This window comes from Penicillium angulare (assembly GCF_028827245.1).
Source record: "Penicillium angulare strain IBT 27051 chromosome Unknown utg000003l_segment0_segment0, whole genome shotgun sequence".
NCBI lineage: Eukaryota > Fungi > Ascomycota > Eurotiomycetes > Eurotiales > Aspergillaceae > Penicillium > Penicillium angulare.
In genome coordinates, this window is record NW_026623162.1 from 4,185,537 (window position 1) to 4,205,534 (window position 19,998).

Genomic DNA, 19,998 nt, shown 5'->3' on the forward strand with positions numbered 1-19,998 from the left:
CAACATATTCTATATTATTAATCTACATATTTGACATTCTGTGTAGTGACACGTAGCGACTGTATTTCAAGTCATGCCTTCTTCCCCCTACGCCTTCAAGTTGTCAACTTCGACGCAGCTTCTTCGAGTCACACTCCGCAGACTTGGGGGATTTCCGTCTCGTGGAACTGCGCTAAGCCTATTTAATCGAGAAATCCACTTAAATAGGCAGAGATCATCCTCTTCGCACTATATGATCAAGACCGATCACTTCAGTAATCAATCTATCTATATTGTTTCAATACCCTTTAGGTAGAAAATCATGTCTCAAGAAGGCCACAACCTTTGGTCTATACCCACCTAAATAGTATTTAAGAAGTATACTCCGCTCCTCTCCTTTCATCTTTCACATCTGTTCTCATCAAAATCGCTCTTCAAACCTATTCTACTATTTTCAATTCTTTACTCAAATCATGTCTGCTCCAAAGCCCGAGATCGTCTTCATCGGGGGTGCCTGGCACTACCCAGAATCATACGCCAAATTCTGCACCATTCTGGAATCTCAACAAGACCTCACCGTCCACCTCCCCCAACTCACAACCATGAACGGAGCACGACCCCCAACAGCAGATCTATACACAGATACAGCTCTCATCCGCCAACTAGTCACCGAACTAGCCGATAAAGGCCGGTACCTGGTTATCCTCATGCATTCATTTGGAGGCCAAGTCGGTACCAATGCCCTCGCAGGCCTAGGTGTTGAAACTCGTAAAAATCAAGGCCTACCCGGAGGTGTGATTGAACTAGTCTATATCTGTGCACATGTACTGCAAGAAGGTCAATCGGTGACTGGGACAATGGAGCAAAAGGGACATGCAGGGTATGTTCCTATTCTGTTTGACTTTGCTGAAGATGGTACATGTATTCCTGGAGATTCGAAAGGCATGGTTGGCACTGGACTTTCAGAGGAAGATCTGGACATCTATCTACAGGGACTAGGGCGTTGGAGCGGAAAATCCTTTCACCAGCCTTTGGAGTACTGTGCCTGGCGGGATATTCCAGTGTCTTATATTCAGACTCCACCTGATGCTTTGATGCCTATGGCGTATCAGAAAGCGTTTGTGGAGGATATGGAGGCTGCTGGGCGTAAGGTTAGGACTTTTGAGCTTGATACTGGTCACTGTCCCACGATTACGAAACCGGAAGAGCTTGCCAACATTATTCAACAGATTGTTGTGGATGTTGTGGCCGGGGGCTTGAGTTTATAAGTGCTAGATTAGTCGGACGGGTATACCTCCAGAACTACATGTAGTCTCAAGGTTATAGACCAAAATTTAAAATGGTAAAGTACAGTGCTAAAATTGTCAATTGCTGAAATCTATTCACTAGATCTGATAATTTGTATCTGTCTTAAATTTACAGAAAATCTAGAGAGACTTGTAAGAGGTATGTATTTTTGATCTATTGCAAGGTTCCAAGTTATGACCTCGGGAGGTGACTTCATGTATCGATATCTCGTCTTGTTGATGAGGATAGGCACTTTGGAAATAGAAAATAATGCGGTTACTATCGGAGTAGGTCAAAGATCAAGAAAAAAATCAAGGTTTCCAGGATGTAATTGAAGGGGCTGGTCAAGGGGTAGGAGTTCATAGTTCAGAGTATCCGTACTCTAGGAAGTACTTCAGGCAGCTTAGGGCAGTGGGGCAACAAACACAGCGTTCGGGGGCCGATCATTTCCCGAGACAGTAACCATACCGTCACCAAAATTACGGTAGATAAGACATCATTTGAACATGGACAGACAAGAAACAGGAATGATTCATGGAAATTTGTATTTCTATATTCTGTCTTCTGCATTAGTATATCAATTAGTAGGAACTACCGTGAGTACCCGAAAATAACTAGATCAGAAGGATGCCAATGGTATATCCCCTGCTTGCCAAACTAGACCTTCTGACACGCAGCAGGACGTAGCATAGATAGTAGATCTCCAAGGGAAAGGGGGAGAAAAGGCCCTCCCAAAAACCAGCAAAAACCAGCAAAAAATTAAAATAAATAAAAAATTAGCAGACTAGACAAGAAAGGATCCCCGAAACGGCAAAGTAGGATGAGTTGGCCATGACGGCCGTCCACTCATGGCGCTGCATGTGGCGGTGAAGGAAGCGTAGACAGAGAAAAAATAAATTCCCCGCCTCAACCCCACTCCTGCCTACCCTTTCTAGTCGAATGAGACGGTGATCGACTCCGTAAAATTGGGGGTTAAGGTATTTTGATCGAAGGTTAATAGGGTGGCCGAGGCATTGGGTTAGAGGAAGAAGCATGGCATAAAACGATGCAACAGATGCAACAGACGTGGTCGCGGGTGATGGGCTGAGAAACTGGAGGGGAATGAGTAACTAGGGACCAAGTCAGTGTATGTGAGTGGAGAACAAGTTGGCTGGAATCCCTCGGACCAAAACTACGGGCTCGTGTAACGCATGCAACTCTGTTGTCAACATTGACAGGGTGCAGGGTGCAGGAGAGTGCAGCTATACAACCAGACAATCATAATTGGGCATATTGCGAAGACAATGAGAACCTATGGTCACTCTGATGTACTAGTTTCAAGCCTCATAATTGGAGGGTCTAGAAGATCAGTCAGCCTGATCTTAGAGATTTCCGGGAACCGGAGTAGCGAGGCGAGGCTCACGGAGGGGCGGATCACTTCCGGTGACTGAATCAAAGGTTGGGGCTATGACGATGCGAGAAATGGTAGTGTTAACGTTTTGCTCTTGTATTTGATTCGGATTGGCGTTCACTGTGCACAGTATACTGCACGTCATGGCTGTGATGCCCGATGTCTGATCTAGACAAAAGGCAGAGATCGGGCGTGGGGGATGTACTAGATTGGCGTATCCCTGCGAGGCGTTTTTTCTGGATTTTCCGACGTGGGTAATTATAATAGGAATAGAATGAAAAGAATCGGAGGGTGGTGGTAAGGTATAATTCGGTGGAATGCGTGTCAACGGGGCATATTGGTATTCGTTAGGCTGCAAGGCATGCAGAGAAAACCACGACTAGGCGGAGTAACATGCAGTGTACGCATTACCATGAGGCATTGTCAATAATTGTAGACGATTGTGGACCAAGGATATCAGCGTTTTCAAATGGGTGCCTTGTGGAAAAGCCCTTTAGGCCTGGGGCGAAGGTTTTCGAGTTTTTTTTGCCCAAGAAAAAAATTAATTTCTTTTTTGACTCTTGGGCTTTGCCATTTTTCCTTGTCAGCAAATTCACTGGAACCAATGATATCGAAGTATCAAGTGGTTCCTCGAATTGTGTTGCCGACGGCCTGCAGAGGCGGTCTCTTTCGCATGGCCCGAGACGAAGCAAGTCATCGAACATTGCGCATGGAGGGTGGGGAGTTGCTTCCTCTCCCACGGCGTCTAGTGCGCTTGTCCGTGCTGCATTGTTTGCTCTTCCCTGTTCTCCTAGCCACTTGTGGGCTGGTGCGGAGGCTTTTCGTGCCTTCATGAGCCAGCAATAGCCGCATCAAGGTGGGCAAGCGACCACGCAGGGATCAGCCTGTTGCGACAACATTTATTTTCTTTTTCCTTTTCTTTTGTTCTTTTTTGTGCGCGGATTTCCGTGACCCGAGCTGAATACATTCGTCACACGGTTGCTTCTTTGCACTTGGCTTCAAGGATGATTCTGGTTCCCAGCTTTTGCGCCTGAAGACATGGGGGCGATGGTCTCGGCGGGTTGGGAGCCATTGCCGGTTTCTCCACGGTTCATCGGGCCATGCAGTGATGTCCAAAATCTTATGGATCTCCATTCCGTGTGACCTTGCCATGTCCTTGATGCCTGGAGTGGCCTGTTTTTGAGTTTTTGGGTGCTTGAATTTGAGATGATGTCAGGCAGTAAGACATTTCCTTTTTCTTTCCTTTCTCACTGTCTGACGGGTTATTTGGGTCCAAGGGAAAGTTCGCGGCTCTTGAATCTCCTGCAAGGACTGATGTGCAGCAAAAGAAACCCATTTCTCAACACGGTCTATTATGAGGAGGTAGAAGGACAAATATAACGAACCTAACACATAGTCAGTATCCAAAATCGGACCAAGGGTAACATCAGGTAAGTTTGGGGCAGATTGGTATGTCATACCGGTTCATCGTGTAGTTCACAGCTCATTTCGGTAGCTCAACCGGCAGGCGAATCAACGATCCCCGAATCGACTATCCACCTTCCCAGCCACCGAATTTCAAAAGTTAGAACCATGGAGGAGGGGTATGATAAAAGAAAAAAGATAAAAGAGAATAAATGGAGGGAAAAGGAAGGTGGGGGAAATGTTGAAAAGGGGCAAAAAAGCAAAAGAGATGGAAAATTGTGAGGGAGCCAGGTCCCATCTTTATACTTCCTTCCTCCCCTCCACTCCACTACACCTTATGGCCCAAAACCCTCATTGCACCCCCACCTCATAGCCAATTTTTCTCTTTCCTTGGATAAGATATTTTAGAGGTCTCCGCTCGGACCCAGAGAAAACAATCACACCATTCCGGGGGACTACGTAGACTAAGGGCGATGATCCTGGGAGGGAGGGCCGCCACGGGAGAGCGGAAACCTTGAACGGGAATGGCATCCTGGCCCAGACACGCTCGATTTCCACCCGGAGCGGGGTCAGGGCGGTCCAAGAGACGAATCGGCGGGCAGATACGGAGAAGGAGGTGCAGCCGAAGGCCGGGGATTGGGAGATACACAGGAGGGGTGCGAGTCCAAGTCTCTCGTTTGGTCCAATGGCTTTCGTCCGGGTCCATCTTATCCTTGCCCCTTCCTCGCCTCCCTCGTCACGACGAGGGACCCCCGCCGGAGGGAAGACTCTCCGTCAAAGTCTATAAATTCCCTCGTTTGGTCGGGTGGTCCTGATTCCTCTTCCTCTTCCTTTCTCATCTCTTCAAGCTGCCTCGATTGCAACAGCCCTAAGTCCATTGATCATCTTTTGATATTGCTTCATCACACTTCAACTAGAAGTATAACATCCACTTACACTTTCATCACTTCACCACTTGGATTATTCCCATCGTCCACTTAACCTTCAACTCTCACAATCTTCTCAAAAATCACCATGGCCGCCCACCACCGTCACCAGTACTACCAGCCATCCGCTGTGCCAATGAGCATGCCCTCCAAGGCACCGGCACCAGCCAACATGTATCCAATCTCCAGAGTTCCCGGTTCGCCAACAGACTACTCTGATGCAAGTACCACTGCGGGTAGCCGCACATCTGGTGGAATGACGTTCAGCTCTGCCGGCGGCGATTACGACTCCAGCTCAGCATCATACTCGGGCGTGGATGTCGTTGACGTCCTAAGCGATCGCATGCAAGATGCATTTGACCCAACGCCACTCGACAGGAGCCTGGCAAGTCAAGCGCAAACGTGAGTAATTTTCCACAAGAACACAAAAACACAAGAACACAAATGCCGCGAAACAGCCGTCGCTCACTGCGCAAACGCGCAAGACGAGCGATGGCTCAAATCGCAACCGCTATATATACAAATATCAAAAGAAAGCAATTTGGGCTAACAAGCCACAATTTAGCTCCGGCCAACTGCATGCCAAGCAACAGGAACTCATGGAACTGCAAGCAATGGCTGAGCGCCGCATGAGAGGCCTGCGAGCGAACTTCAACGAAGGGCTCAAAACCGCCCGGGAGACCAAGCGAGATCTCGAGTGGACCCAGAAGCGCGTCAGGTAAGCTTAAATTCCAAAACTTAATCTCTGGGGAAACGCCAGTACACAAAATGCCCACCACCCCCTGGAATGGACGTTGTTGAGATTCCGCCCCGCTCCGCGACAGGGGGTAGATCATGACAACCTCCGCTCCGCCGGAACGGTTCTTGGCACGTGCGCCAGGGATCGACGGGGAGGGCGATCAGGCTAGCGCCGAAAGTGGTTCCTGCAGAGACGAGTGTTCTAGAAATGCTGACGAAGATCCGAATAGCTCCCTCAAATCTAAGGCCGAGAAGGCCCACCCGGAGGAATACCGCCGGGCCTCGAAGAAGTACACCTACGACTACTGATTCGGTACTGGTCAGGACTAGCTCCGGCTCGGGGGGTAGTTTGTTTCTATTGCTTATTATGACGACTGCTATGATACATTCGGACAAAATCGGGGGCATGGGATTCTTGGGATGGGATTTATTTGGCTTGGGCTGGGTTAATTTGCTTTTTTGGGACGATTGGCGTGTATTCAAGTGTTATGGGCCTGGTTTCTTTCTGTTCTGTGTGTGTATAGTCTCTACGTATTTTTTTCTCTGTCTATACTCCGTAACAGGTGTTGGTGTCTTCATTTATACGCAGATTTACCTGTTTTTCGTACAGATGGGGCCTTCTAGCCACTCAATGACCGTACATGTAGGGCTTCTGTGTATTAGGGCTGCTAAGAATGTCTCTGTACTTTAGCTGGAGCGAGCCCTAGAGAATGACATTGAAGCGAAGGCTGCTTATAGGCTGCATAATGTAGTTCGGTATCCACCTGATTGGACAGAATTGACGTATTGGGTGCATGATCGGATCTTTCCAAACCTCATGTCATTCTACTTACCTACCTGCATTGCATGGTCATGGTTAAGGTCAAGAGAATGAGGCGGTATATCTATAGGTATGATAATGCTACGGGAAAGCTATGGGAAGAAGGTCAATATGGATGATGATATGTGTGATGAAGAAGCTGAGCGAAATGGCTCTAAAGTATCTAGGAATAAAACTAACAAACCCATCTGAGGGCCACGGTTGCCGATCCAAAGGTAACGAACATTAGAGGTGTGCGAATTATAAGAGAGAAATGTACATTGGGGTGCCACAAACGGAGGGAAAAAGCAGGCCAAGAGGGAGACAGAAGGAGCGTAAGAATAGTATCGTCTAAAAGTTCAAGTGGCAGTGAGACAGTCGTAAGGAAAATGAGCCCGTACAGGGGATGAAAACAGAAGGAAATTTAAACAAGGATAGTGGCTGAAGACAGACAGTCAATAGTCTGTGCAGGTAAAGGGAGAACGGGACGGGTAGAAGATTAGGGTGCCATATTGGGCAATAGTCCAATGATCCATATCATAGAGAAGTGCAAGACAAAGGTGTTGGGGTATAATGAGAAATTAGACATCAACAGTGACTCTCGGGGTTTGGCCCGACCATTAGGTATAGAGACGGCCGTCATATAGTGATTAGGGGGGGAGGACAGGCAAGTAAATCAACGTCAAAAGCAAAAATGAAACAAATAATGGTCTTTAAAAAGGAACGTTGAGCGGCTAAAGCTCAGTGGGGTTTCTTGCGTCGGTGGACCTTGTATTCGGCTTTGGCGACACGCATGAACATTTCGATATCTTTGATTGGAACCCAACTGGTAAGTACTTTCATGATGTTTTCGAAATCAGACTCCAAAATGATATCTCGCATGCCATCGATTAAGGCGGCAGATGTGGCGTGGAGCACGTCAAGGCCTTGTCCAAATGTGCCGAGGTTTAGTGATGGAGGCTGCTCCTTCTTGGACCCTCTACCTGATGAAGTGTTCGGTCGGGAGGGTCCTGGAGGTTCTTCGGCATCCCCAAGGAGCATGAAGACATCCCACACTCTAAGCTGAGCAGGGAATGGAATAGAGTAATTAAAAAGTGTCAGGTACCAGCGGGTACCATAGGCTGTTGGGGGAATCCCGACCTCATTCTGTGATAGGAAATTAGTATATGCTCACGGTAACGACGCCTCGGGGGCAATTCTGTTCTTACCAATTGTGTGGCCACCTCACCGCCGGCCAGCCACTCTCGTTCAAAGTCTTCCAAGGCTTCCATGAGACCTGCAAATCCGGATTTGTACAATTGTTCTAGGCCACGAAGTTGCCATAAGCGAGCCAACATCACAAACGCATGTTCTTCGTCGTAGTAGGCCAATAATGTAGCTGCCAAAGCGGCCATACCTTGTACATAGCCGGTGTCAGGGTAATAAAGTGACATAGCATGGAGAACGCGGAACAATAAACGTTGTCCACCGCGATACCGTCGACGGAACATAATGTGACTCGTGATAGTACGCGGCACATCAATGTCAATCTGCACATCATCCGGTGACGAGACGTACTGGCTTTCGTGGAAAGCTTCCACAAGCTCTTCTTCGGTTGGACTATTTGGGTGACGCTTTGCACTAGCTTCAAGGAAAGAGGACCAGGCTGATGCACGCCAACGGTCTGGGATACCCTTCCAAGTCCGCTCAATAAGCTTGGAGCTGTGTGTGTCAAACTCAAATTTCATGCCACCACCATCCCGGCTCTTTTTACTTGGTTTGGCCATCTTGGTCCACTTATCCTCGCGTTCCCACTCTTTCTTCCGCATCGCACGTGATGCTGCCGTATCATTCCCTTCCCCAGATTCCTCTGTTGGGAGAGTCAACATATCGGCTGCCTCATCAGTGAACTTCCGGTCTCTGTTGTGCGGAAGACGATTGGTTGCAGAACGTAGACGAGACGTCGACCGCCGTATCGGTGCACTGTTCGTGCTTGCCGATGACGACGGACGCGCTGCTGTAGAGCTCTGGGACATATTACGGGTTGGAGAACGGCCATTGAATGAACGGTTGCTAGCTCGAGCAGTTGGCGGGCGAATAGAGCGTTTGCGACGGGGTGTTTCAGAAGCGAGCAAGAGACTTGTAGTCACCCGTTGAATAGGGTGAGGCTCGCCATCTTCGGTTGCATGGATGAAACCATATCGATCCACTTGACCTGCACCCACATTTTGCCAATACTCGATTCCGCCTGCAAGCTCCTGGGTTTCCCGCTTCATTCGCTTGCGCTCCACTTCGGCAGAGGCCCGTGCTGCGGCATTCGGTGGCGGCGTCTCAAGATGATGAGCTGGCGTTGAGGCAGTCTCAACATCTGGGGTTGTTGGCTCTTCCCACAAAACGCCATTCTCAGAAGCCATGGCCTTGGCTACGTCCGTGTCGGTCACGTTATCTTCGCCCCTCTCATACATCAGCCGCACTCGACGAGATAGCATATCCTCGTCCGCCGAAATGGCTCGGCATTGCAGACTGGTTTGTCGCGGTCGAAGAGTTCCTTCTGGATTGGTGGGCCGCGGTGTCGCTTTTGGGATCTCGTCACTCGCCCCATCGATCCCTGCTGAAAGAGGCGGGGCCGTAGTAGTTGATTCGGGCTCTGGTTGTATAGATTGTTGGATTGAGGTCTGATCTGATGGTATATCTGAGTCTTGCTCGGAGTGATGCTCGGCATGTTGGTCCATCTGTTGCAAGATTGGCCGCTTCGTGCGATCCCTGATCAGACTGCCCCGAGTGGAGAACTTCATTGTTTGCCCGAGTCCCTCCAGAGACCCTGTTGGAATATCCGTACTGATCGGGTTGAAGGCCGAGTCAATCCGAGGCACTGGCGGCAGCTCTTCCATGCTCATCTTGTGTTCCAAATCCGACGACCTCTTCTTCAGCCCACCCCACTTCCGCTCCGACCACCTTGACCCCGGTCGAGACCCCGGTCGCGAGCTAGGACGAGCCGATGCATCATTGATCACAATGCTAGGAACACTGCGCAATGAAGGAGCCTTAGAGCTAGGGCGTTCATCAATTGATCTTCGGGTTCGCGCGTCCCCGCCTGGCGATAGTGTCTCTATTGTATTCTTCCGAGCGCTGCGCGCGGAGGCAGGGCGGTTGTCAACGCCATACGAGGCGGCGCTGGCGCTGAGGGATCGGCCATTGGGGTCCGGTGGCGCATCGTCTGGGGTTGGCAGTGAAACGGACCTAATAGCAACTGGGCGTTCAACGGCGACGGTATTTTCGTAGGGCACAGCTCGTAATGTCGGTCGCGACTCCGATGACACGGGCGATAACGATGTTGAAGACTGATCCACCATTATCCCGGCATGGCCCTCACAGCTATATAACAGGAAAGGGAAGAGATAAAGGAATGTACTGGGCGCAAACAAGAACAAAAAAAAACTTGAATACCAAAGGAGCGATTCACATCACCGTTTCGTCAGGGTCTGGAAATTAAAATTATCCAGGAGAAAAAGACGGAGAGGGGTGTGGAGTCGGCCTTGTTTCTTGGCGCGATTGTCTACCTTAAAAAACGGCGGATTACAATGTTTCTTGTTCTTTGTCCAATATTCCAGTCCTCCCGATATGTCTATGCCTTCAAATTATAACAATGCGACCAATTTGCCAGGGGAAGTAACCGATTGGGAACTTTAAGGGGGAATTGCAGTCTTTCATCCCACTAAGGCTGCTGGGCCGCGCAGCTGTGGGCCACGACAAGGAGACTTTCAAGTGGAGCGCGCTAGTGGTGCTTAGATTAGAACACAACCATGTCATGAAGAGTCTGGACTGGGATTCTTTTGTCTCAGAAGCGGATAAGAAGTGCTCCGGAGTGTTAAAAATGATCATCAATCGCAAGAAAAAAAAATAAAAGAGCGGCGGGAGATCCTCTATATGATCTCGTGCTGGTCCCCCTTGGTGAGCTTATATCGATATAGGGCCGTGCAGGCTAAGGACGAACGAAGCCTAAAATGCAGGTCCCATGCAAGGGGAAAAAGGGAAGAGTATCAAAAATAAAATAAATGATTTGCAATTTTTGTTTGATGGATTTCTTCAAAGCCCATGTACACAACGAATGCGTGGAACTCCCGTAAGCCGAGGCAGTTAAAGTTTTTTTCCAGCAGACCATCAGCCTGTCAATGCACTAAGATAAAAAAAGAAAAGGGGGCAATGTTGACGACCCCAGTTATACCAAATAAGATCATCACAGTGTAGAAAATGAAGAGGGAAAACAAAAAGACATCATTGAACTGCCCGCCCAGCGGTAGATCGAGGTTTAAGCCACAGCAGTCGTGTTGGCTCCGGATTGTGCATCTCGGGTTGGTCTCCGGTCAACAGGTTCTTTAGGTAAAAGCTCAATCTGTCGAACAAGGAAACTCTTTTCATCCGTAAATTGGTCATCATCAGTGCGATCCTCCAAGAATTTAGGGAGAAAACGCAATAGCCGGTCCCGGTTATTAATGAGAATACGTTGCACGGCCACCGATTTGTTCGGGTTAGCTACAAACACCTGTGGGGAGAATTGTCAGTGCACGCGTCTCCTGAAGATCAGCCAAGCTATCATACCTTGAAAACGTGGAACCCCTCATATTGCACCATCTTGCGATCGTCCCGCAGGAGCTTCATACATAGCTTCAAGTTATCTCCACTTTCCACATAAGCCATCATGACATTGTAGTTCGCACGGTCCAACAGGATTTCGCCGAGGAGCTTAATGCTTTGACGCTTTGTCACATAAGAGTCCGACTGCACAAGTATATCGTTGAATCGCCCAAAAAACAATTCAAAATTGGTGGCCAGATAGGCCGTCACAAGATTTTTATGTCGGGTAAGAATCTCCTTTCATGGGATTAGTATGCATGTGTCGACAGGGATTTCCTGCTGTTCAATGATCTAACTTACTCGGAATGTCGTGAATGCGTCTGCGCTGACTTCAAAGTTGCTCTTATCAATCCAATCAAAGAAATTCCAAAAAATGCCGTCGCCTTTCTGGGGAAGGTTTGGCTTCAAATCGGAGAGTCGTACTGCCGGTTCCCCATCATGAGACTGATCATATAACACCACTGCAGCAACGACATCGAACTTGAGTGCCTCTCGCAATATTACCCCACAGGGCATTGCACTCTGGCTTTGATGATAACCCCGACATAGCTCAACCAGGACCTCGGGTCGATGGTGGACGATGTATGAAATAACAGGCGGGTCTTTGTCCGGCGCATAATTAAGAGGTCGGAAACGAAGAATGTGGGAAAAAATGGTCTGGGTATCTTTTCTAGCTTCAAAGGGAAGCAAGTGGATCATGCGCGATAAATCGTAGAGAAGGTCTTCTTGGAGGGTTGCTTGTACGAGGGCGTGGACCTGGTCCGGTGATGTGTTGACCTCTGTGAGCAAAGAAATGAGTTAGCCAAGCAGTCGAATTGAATATGCCATGGATACCTGATGAACAATTGCGTTTACCTTGTGTTCCCTGGACTACCACTTTCATATGGTTAAGTTGTTTTGCTAGCTCCTCTTCGGCCTGGGCTTGCGTCAGCGGGTACATTAGCGGACGGCCTGGGGGAAATTGACCTTGGGCATGTTGGGAGTCTCTTGAATTCTCAAAAGCAATTCTTTGGTAGAGCGAGCAACATCTGCTGGTTGCCGTGACCGGCCTCGATTAAAAAAGAAAGCCATGATCCCTAGTAGTTGGAAGAGTGTGAACGAAAGGAGGCCGAGATTCGATGCGCCAGACTGATCACATCTCTGGTTCCGCAATAAACAAACGGAGGCGGGGCAACCGTCTTGGCCTCAGGCAGCAATCACTGATAACGATTTTTTTTTTATCAGTCCGATCTCTGCCCCTCCATTCTACGTCTGTGTTATTGATCGTGGTTTGGATTTTGTGACACAATTGCATTTTAATCAAAACCGCGAAAATGGCATCTCAGAGTCAAAATACCCAGCGTCTCCCAGAGGATGCTCATGCCGATTCATGCTCGGTATCGGACGAGTCGGATTCTAGCAACGAAGAAGGCTGGGAGGATGTCGAGGCCGATGATGAGTCGCAGCCTGTTGTAGACTTGTTCTCTGATCAGCTCTTTCCTGATGTGCGCTCTTTATTGAAGGAATGCAAGGAGAAGCACCAGTTTGACTTGTTGAAGATCCAGAAGGATCTGGGTATGTCATGAAATTTCCTAAAAAGAAAAAGAATTTAGTGGAAGGCGCATCGAACTAATTTGAATTTATTATGGCAGATCTGGATTTTTTGGATACCATCAAGCTTGTCAACTACGTGCGATCAGAAGTCAAGGCTGGAAACAAAATCCCCGATGTCAGCTCCAAGTCAAAGTTCGCCGACGACGCCTACATGAAGCCAGTACTGGAGGACGATGCTCTTTTGTACAGCCTGGACGATATCACCGAAGAACAGGGCGAGGAAGCGGTCCCAGGAAGTGAGGCAGAGCGCCGAGTTCAGGAGCTTCAAGAAGATCTTGAAAGACTCCAGACTCAGTTCTCTGAGTATAGACTTGCTGTCCAGCAGTCAATGGAAGACCAATTGACCAAAGAGGACGACAAACTTGATGCGAGCGCACCTGCGGGGAATCCCAACGGTGCTACCAAGGCGCAGGAGATTGATGAAGACTATTTCGCATCTTACGCCTACAATGGTAAAGCGCTAGAGTCCCCCACCCTCGAGAAACTTTCACTGATATGTGTTGAACTTAAGGAATTCACGAGTCTATGCTGAAAGATGCCATTCGCACCGACGCCTACCGCGACTTTGTATATGAGAACAAGAACCTCTTCAAGGACAAGGTTGTCCTCGATGTTGGCTGTGGAACTGGCATCTTGTCCATGTTCTGTGCCAAGGCTGGTGCTAAAAAGGTTATCTCTGTTGACAACTCCAACATCATTGACCGCGCAAAGGAGATCGTCTTCGACAATGAACTTGGTGATGTCATCACGTATGAAATTCCCCATTTTACAAGTTTCAAAGTTGGGGATGTAACTAACGGTTGAACAACAGCTTGGTCCGTGGAAAGATTGAAGAGGTCACCCTGCCTGTTGACAAGGTCGACATCATCATCTCCGAGTGGATGGGCTATGCCCTTCTTTTCGAAGCCATGTTTGACTCTGTCATCTATGCACGAGACCGCTATCTTGCTCCTGACGGCCTGATGGTTCCGTCTCACGCGACCCTACGAATTGCTCCTTACTCAGACCCGGACTTCATTGATTCGCACATCAATTTCTGGCAAAATGTATACGGTTTCAAGATGAACAGTATGCTGTTGAAGATCTACGATGAAGCTGTTGTTCGCGGGATTTCCTCCTCGACCCTCGCTGCGGACTCGACCATTTTCTTGCCGCTGCCTCTGCACACCATCACCGTTGAGGAGTTGAGCTTCTTAAAGGAGTTCCAGGTCACCCTTAACCAAGATATTGATGCTCTTGATGGCTGGGCAATCTGGTTCGATATGTTTTTTATGCCCTCGAGAGACTCGCCCATCCCCGAAAACGCTGTGCCCTCCGACATGCAGAAGAAGGGATATGTGGCATTCACCACAGGGCCTGATGGAACCGAGACTCACTGGCAACAAACTGTTGCTCTGATTGACCATGGAAAGCACAAGCCAAAGCCTCTGAAGAAGGGACAAGTTATTACCGGTAAAGTCGGCTACCAAAAGAGAGATATGGAGGGTTCTCGTGGTCTGCGCATTGGAATCCAGTGGCAAGGCGGCGATCACACCAAAGGCGAGCAAAAATGGGGCCTCCAGTAAAAACACCTAGACCTTATACACCACAACTTTTGGAAGTTTTTTGCGGTCTCGAGGAATCCGCGATCACTCGTTGAATGACATGACACCTTAAATCCATATAGATCAATCATCTCAGGCCCAGGCTGTTGGGTCTGGTCTGGTTCATGTGTCCGCATATTCTGGCCTGGTCTTGTTTCGAACGTCTTAAAAGTTTTCTACGACTCAAATTACATATTTACTCAGTGCATATATATATCCAACAGTTTACACACCGTCATCATGATATTTCAAAATCTGATTACTGGGTTTTAATAGCCTCGGTCATCAATCAAGTTCGTATGTATATATTCATTAAGTCAGGTATTCGTAATCGTAATCGTAACCACCAATGTTGGAAGTATACAAAAAGTTCAATACTTCTCGGGTTTCAGTGAATGTCTGCTTCCACGACTCTCATCGCGTCGGTGACGGTGAGAACGATCTGACGACTGATGTGATCGCCGAGATGACCTATCGCCATGCCTATCGCGACTCCGGTCTCGATGATGTCGGTGGTGATGATGATGATGATGATGATGCTGATGAGAGGCTTGGTGACGATCTCGTCCGTGACTTTTATCGCCAGATGAATCAAGTTTGAAGTCTTCAAGAGTATCAATAGACTTTGATGTCCTTCGACGATGACGGCTGGAACTATCTCGTTGCTCTGATTTTAGGGCCTCCAGCTCTTTCTTTCGCTGGTCATTCCATCGTTTCCGCTCTTGCTCCGTCGCCTTGAGTTGACGCACGCCGCGTTTTATTGCCGCAAGAGGATCATTCGAGTCCATTCGGGCTTGTTCACGTTCTCTGCGCATCGGATCCTCGTTTCCCCATACATTTTTCTCTGGCATTGAGTCCGGTGCTTCCACGGCTTGGGCCGAGGATGAGTACCATGGCTTGTTCCCTATCGACTGCTTGAATCCAGCGGCATTAGAGAAGCGCATAGTATATTGATCTTCATAGCTTCGCTTGTTTTTCTCGGCATCAGCCTCAGCCTCTTTGTTTTTCTCCGCTTTTCTGTCTTTCCCTCCATCCTGGAAGAGATTGATGTGACCAGCACCGTCGACGAGCGGGACTTCAGAGGCTTTGTCCTTTTGATAAGGTGCGACTGTTAGTTTTTCGCGTGTAGATTTGGCGTATGCTGCGTCCTCTCGAGCATATCTGATATCTCTGTCGGTGTCATCCTCCCCCGCGATGCGTCGCCGTTTGCGTAACCTCCCAGCATCGTCTGTGAGTTTTCTTTCAGGTCGGCTAAGCGGTTCCGAGGAAGGATGTGAGGCTGGTGGGGGAGGAGGAGTAGATGGTAGCTCTCCTCGTAATATCTGAATCCTCCGCTCTGCATCCACCTCTTGCATGCGGCGCTCATCTTCCTCCTCGAGGGCTTTCGCTTGGGCCTGGTCGCGCTTGACGCGGGAGATATTCTCTTGGTTGTAGACGTTCCATGACTTTTTGCCTAATAGGTGACTATGATATATTAGCGATATTTAATATGAGCTTTCGACCTTCAAAGACATCTTACAGTGGCATCTTGATGGTTTAATGAGGCCCATAGCGATCATCGGGAAATAACCTTTTGCCAGTTTCCGGCCGGCAGAAAATTAGGATACCTGTAATACAATAACGTCTACCTAGGCCTATGGTCCTGGGGATATCGCCAAGTTGAACTTCAATCCTGTTATTTTAAGATATATCTTTGTGATGTGATCTTTCTTTCTTTTGAAATGATATTACTAGAATAGTCTAAAACACTTGGAAGAACGACATTTCTTGACTTGTCTTTCCACTTGTCTTTCAGCTTGGTTTTCTATCAAGGCAGAGTCTACAGTACAGGTAGCGGTGTGATAGGCGGTAAAGGTTATATATGGCCAGGGGGAAGTAGCTCTGGAGCTGGCTTATCGATAAGACCCCCACCGCCTGGTGCTATTGCGGTCGTTGGGGTGATCCCCCAGCTTGTAGTCCTGCGGAGTTCAACTCTTCAACATTATTAAAGAATTCATTCAACTAAGCTGTGAATTCTTGAGTTTTATCTCACCCCTGGATCTGGTGGTCTTCCTTTTTTGTCACAAAAGTCTCACATACGTTGTTGCCTGTTATCAAGGCAGAGTGGCGTCACCGCCGAACTCCCCCCATCACTTTTAACACTTACATCTTCCCAATCGCCACCCACTATTCAATCGAAGATGTTCAATCGGAAAGATCTTCCGTCTGTCCCTAATCCCTTTGGATCTCGACAGGACTCAGGACGTTCAGCGCCACAAGGCTACGGGAGTCCAGGTCAAGCTCCACGGTATGATTACAACCACGCCCCCATACCTGCGAGGCCTACCCCCGATGGCGATGTGCCCATGACTGATGCATATACACATTCAAGAGGATACGGAGCTCCTTCACCACAGAATATTGGCAGATCACCGCAACCACCGTCTGGTCGCATGCCATCTGCGGGCGGACAGACGTGGACGCTTCACCCTAGCAAGAGTCCTAACGATAATTTCACCTTTGGTAACCTGTATGTGACTTCGGAATTTGAGACCTTGAGACTTCGAGATTTCGAGGTTATGACTTGGTCATTTGAAGGTAGCTAACAGAAAAAAACAGTGTCGCTGTCTCGCCGCAAGACATTCCACCAAGCCGCGATGGCAACGATGTACTCCTCCTCATCAATGACCTTTTCGTTTTCTCCGCCCGCCCCCTGGAAGGCTTCCCCCGAGGATCCATGAGCATGTCGGACCCCCAGCGGACATGGGCTAACATCGGGTTGAGAGATGCTATCAAAGTACAGCTGTACGACCCTTTCAGCCAGGGTGGACAAGCTTACCTGGGATCCGCGGATATTGAAGTCAGCTTTGCTTCAATAAAGAAACGCGTGGAGGCTCCATATGATCAAGATGAGCTATCAAATGCTGTCATTAAAGTATGTTGTCTTTGAAACACTCTATTTCTCTATGGATCACCGTGACTGACCGCAGCAGAATTTCGAGAACCAACTCTTTGCTCCGGGTCAAAGAATTTTGATGGATCACAAGAGCATTCCACTCCTTTTGCAGGTGAAGACTGTTCAGCGAGTTGACCTGACAGCAGAGAAAGCCGATCCGAACTCTGGCGAAACCGAGACTGCTCCCAACGCCAGAGGTATTATCACACGGCACACGCAGCTCAACTTTTTCAAGGATTCTTCGACCGGTATAAATGTCAAGGCATCCAACCGTCGCCCGGCTGCCAACTCAATCATTCAGCCTGGTTTTAAGTTCTCGGATATGGGAATTGGTGGTCTCGACTCCGAGTTCAGTACTATTTTCCGTCGTGCTTTTGCATCTCGTATCTTTCCTCCCGGCTTGGTCGAGAAACTTGGCATTCAGCACGTTAAAGGTCTCTTACTGTATGGACCACCAGGTACTGGTAAAACCCTGATTGCTCGGCAGATCGGAAAAATGCTCAATGCTCGAGAGCCGAAGATTATCAATGGTCCTGAAGTTTTGAACAAATATGTCGGTCAATCCGAGGAAAATATTCGAAAGATGTTCGCAGATGCCGAAAAGGAATACAAAGAGAAGGGTGATGAAAGTGGTCTCCATATTATCATTTTTGATGAGCTGGATGCTGTTTGCAAGCAACGTGGTAGCGGGGCAGGCGGCGGCGGTACTGGCGTCGGTGATAGTGTTGTCAACCAACTGTTGTCTAAACTCGATGGTGTTGACCAGCTCAACAACATTCTGTTGATCGGTATGACCAACCGAATGGATATGATTGATGAGGCTCTTTTGCGTCCGGGTCGTCTGGAGGTCCACATCGAAATTTCCCTCCCCGATGAGCAGGGCCGAAGCCAGATTCTCAAGATTCATACCGAGAAGATGCGTAACAACAATGTTTTGGACTCAGATGTCGATCTGCCAGAGCTTGCACTCATGACCAAGAACTTCTCTGGTGCTGAAATTGCTGGTCTGGTGAAATCGGCCTCCTCTTTTGCTTTCTCTCGCCATGTTAAGGTTGGAACCATGGCAAGCATCAACGATGACGTTGTGAACATGAAGGTTAACCGAGGCGATTTCCACCACGCTCTCGACGAAGTCAAACCTGCATTCGGTGTCTCCGAGGAAGAATTGTCCAGTCGTATCCAATACGGTGTTATTCACTACTCCCAGGCCATCAACGATATTCTCCAAGAAGGTGAATTATTCGTCAAGCAGGTTGGTCAAGCCGAGTCTACTCCTCTGTTTTCTGTCCTACTACACGGACCCACAGCCAGCGGCAAGACAGCTCTCGCAGCGCGCATTGCCATCGACTCTGGTTTCCCATTCATCAAGCTCATCAGCCCCGAGGACATGGTAGGCTTCAGCGAGCCCGCAAAGGTTCAGCACATCAGCCGAATCTTCGACAGTGCCTATAAGTCCACCACTAGTATTGTTGTCGTTGATAACATCGAGCGTATCATTGACTGGGTGCCCATCGGCCCTCGTTTCAGCAATACAGTCCTCCAGGCCCTTATGGTCTTCCTCCGAAAGCCTCCTACTAATGGACGTCGTCTGTTGATCTTGGCTACAACTACCGAGCGTGCTTTGATGAAACAGTTGGATATCTATAATTCATTTAACTCTGATATCATGGTTCCTAATGTCCAATCATTCGAGGAGCTACGCCACGTTATGGAACAGTCTGGTGCTTTTGATGCCCAAGAAATTGCTCGTGCCCTTGAAGATATCGGTGGCTTGGCTGATGATGGTCGTGTTAGCGTTGGTATCAAGAAGGTTCTGCTGGGAATTGAAACTGCCAAACAAGACGAGGACAAGGTTGGCCGCTTTGTCCGTGTCATCAACCGAGCTATTCAGGAGGAACAGTCATTTTCTTAAAATGGTATGTAGATAGAAGGCTGGCTTCCATAGCTATATAATGATGACTACCAATTCTTTGTCTTTGTATCTGTCTGCTTCACAGTGCACGTGTCGGATATTGCCAAGTCAAACTTCAAACCTACTTCCTAGGTATCTTAAAATATCCAAATCTTGGAATTATAGTAACCTTTCTTTCTTTTTGAATGAACTTACTAGTATCAACCAAAGTATCCATAAAAGATAGTCTCTACTTGTCTTTCTACTTTAAGTTGTCTTTCCATCTATGTAGAGCTTACAATACAGACAGCAGTGTAGTACTAGTACTACCAGACGGTAATGGTTAAGATTAATGGATAGTCAGGCCAAGGATTTTCCCCCACGGGACGCTACATATAGTCCCCCGTAATCAGTAATAGTAAGTCCTACTAGTAGAGCCCCCCAGTCAGATACCCAGCCATAACTGGCTCATATGTCAGAAAACAAACGAGTCCCCGATGCTGCCTCTGGCAATGTTGAATGTTGTCATTCGAGGTTCTGCAGCTTGAACCCCAGCAAATTGATTCCATGCAATTCCTGAATTCCTGAAGTGGAATCCATGTCGACGCTTCCCTTATCACTTTCCGTTGTGTCATTTATGTCTATTAAACTGGCTTTTGGGATGCTTTCCTACTTTCTAATTACCTTCCTCGTCCGTCTTCCTCATTTCCTTTGCGAACCTCCATATTTTCGTTTGGCCATATATATGACGCATGTTTTATCGAAGACTTTTGTATACTGCATCTCTGAACTTTCTCTACTGCAGTGACTTTTCAAATGTATGATTCTCCATCCATAGAGAAAACAACCCAAATTGAAT

The 19,998-nt window shown here is 48.1% G+C and overlaps 7 protein-coding genes across 7 annotated transcripts; 4 read left to right on the top strand and 3 right to left on the bottom strand.

Annotated features, from left to right (window-relative positions):
* Positions 1-452: 452 nt before the first annotated feature.
* On the top strand, positions 453-1,247 carry N7478_003691 (alpha/beta hydrolase; the record flags this gene model as incomplete). Its single annotated transcript, XM_056919905.1, has 1 exon — positions 453-1,247. One exon carries the CDS (start codon positions 453-455, stop codon positions 1,245-1,247), a length of 795 nt encoding a protein of 264 aa, XP_056783063.1.
* Positions 1,248-5,074: 3,827 nt separating this feature from the next.
* On the top strand, positions 5,075-6,033 carry N7478_003692 (KxDL motif-containing protein; the record flags this gene model as incomplete). Its single annotated transcript, XM_056919906.1, has 3 exons — positions 5,075-5,388; positions 5,552-5,704; positions 5,955-6,033. The coding sequence occupies 3 exons, from the start codon at positions 5,075-5,077 to the stop codon at positions 6,031-6,033; spliced, it is 546 nt and encodes a 181-aa protein (XP_056783064.1).
* Positions 6,034-7,264: 1,231 nt separating this feature from the next.
* N7478_003693 (putative TBC domain protein) lies at positions 7,265-9,855 on the bottom strand (the record flags this gene model as incomplete). The annotated part of the gene is made up of 2 exons (XM_056919907.1): positions 7,265-7,669; positions 7,732-9,855. The coding sequence occupies 2 exons, from the start codon at positions 9,853-9,855 to the stop codon at positions 7,265-7,267; spliced, it is 2,529 nt and encodes an 842-aa protein (XP_056783065.1).
* A 956-nt stretch (positions 9,856-10,811) lies between these two features.
* Positions 10,812-12,208, bottom strand: N7478_003694 (Mo25 family protein; the record flags this gene model as incomplete). The annotated part of the gene is made up of 5 exons (XM_056919908.1): positions 10,812-11,045; positions 11,102-11,374; positions 11,438-11,916; positions 11,993-12,053; positions 12,104-12,208. The coding sequence occupies 5 exons, from the start codon at positions 12,206-12,208 to the stop codon at positions 10,812-10,814; spliced, it is 1,152 nt and encodes a 383-aa protein (XP_056783066.1).
* A 242-nt stretch (positions 12,209-12,450) lies between these two features.
* Positions 12,451-14,295, top strand: N7478_003695 (protein arginine methyltransferase RmtB; the record flags this gene model as incomplete). The annotated part of the gene is made up of 4 exons (XM_056919909.1): positions 12,451-12,691; positions 12,769-13,182; positions 13,242-13,479; positions 13,542-14,295. The coding sequence occupies 4 exons, from the start codon at positions 12,451-12,453 to the stop codon at positions 14,293-14,295; spliced, it is 1,647 nt and encodes a 548-aa protein (XP_056783067.1).
* A 389-nt stretch (positions 14,296-14,684) lies between these two features.
* On the bottom strand, positions 14,685-15,840 carry N7478_003696 (uncharacterized protein; the record flags this gene model as incomplete). The annotated part of the gene is made up of 2 exons (XM_056919910.1): positions 14,685-15,777; positions 15,833-15,840. The coding sequence occupies 2 exons, from the start codon at positions 15,838-15,840 to the stop codon at positions 14,685-14,687; spliced, it is 1,101 nt and encodes a 366-aa protein (XP_056783068.1).
* A 653-nt stretch (positions 15,841-16,493) lies between these two features.
* On the top strand, positions 16,494-19,160 carry N7478_003697 (AAA family ATPase SEC18; the record flags this gene model as incomplete). The annotated part of the gene is made up of 3 exons (XM_056919911.1): positions 16,494-16,822; positions 16,912-17,227; positions 17,286-19,160. The coding sequence occupies 3 exons, from the start codon at positions 16,494-16,496 to the stop codon at positions 19,158-19,160; spliced, it is 2,520 nt and encodes an 839-aa protein (XP_056783069.1).
* Positions 19,161-19,998: the final 838 nt, after the last annotated feature.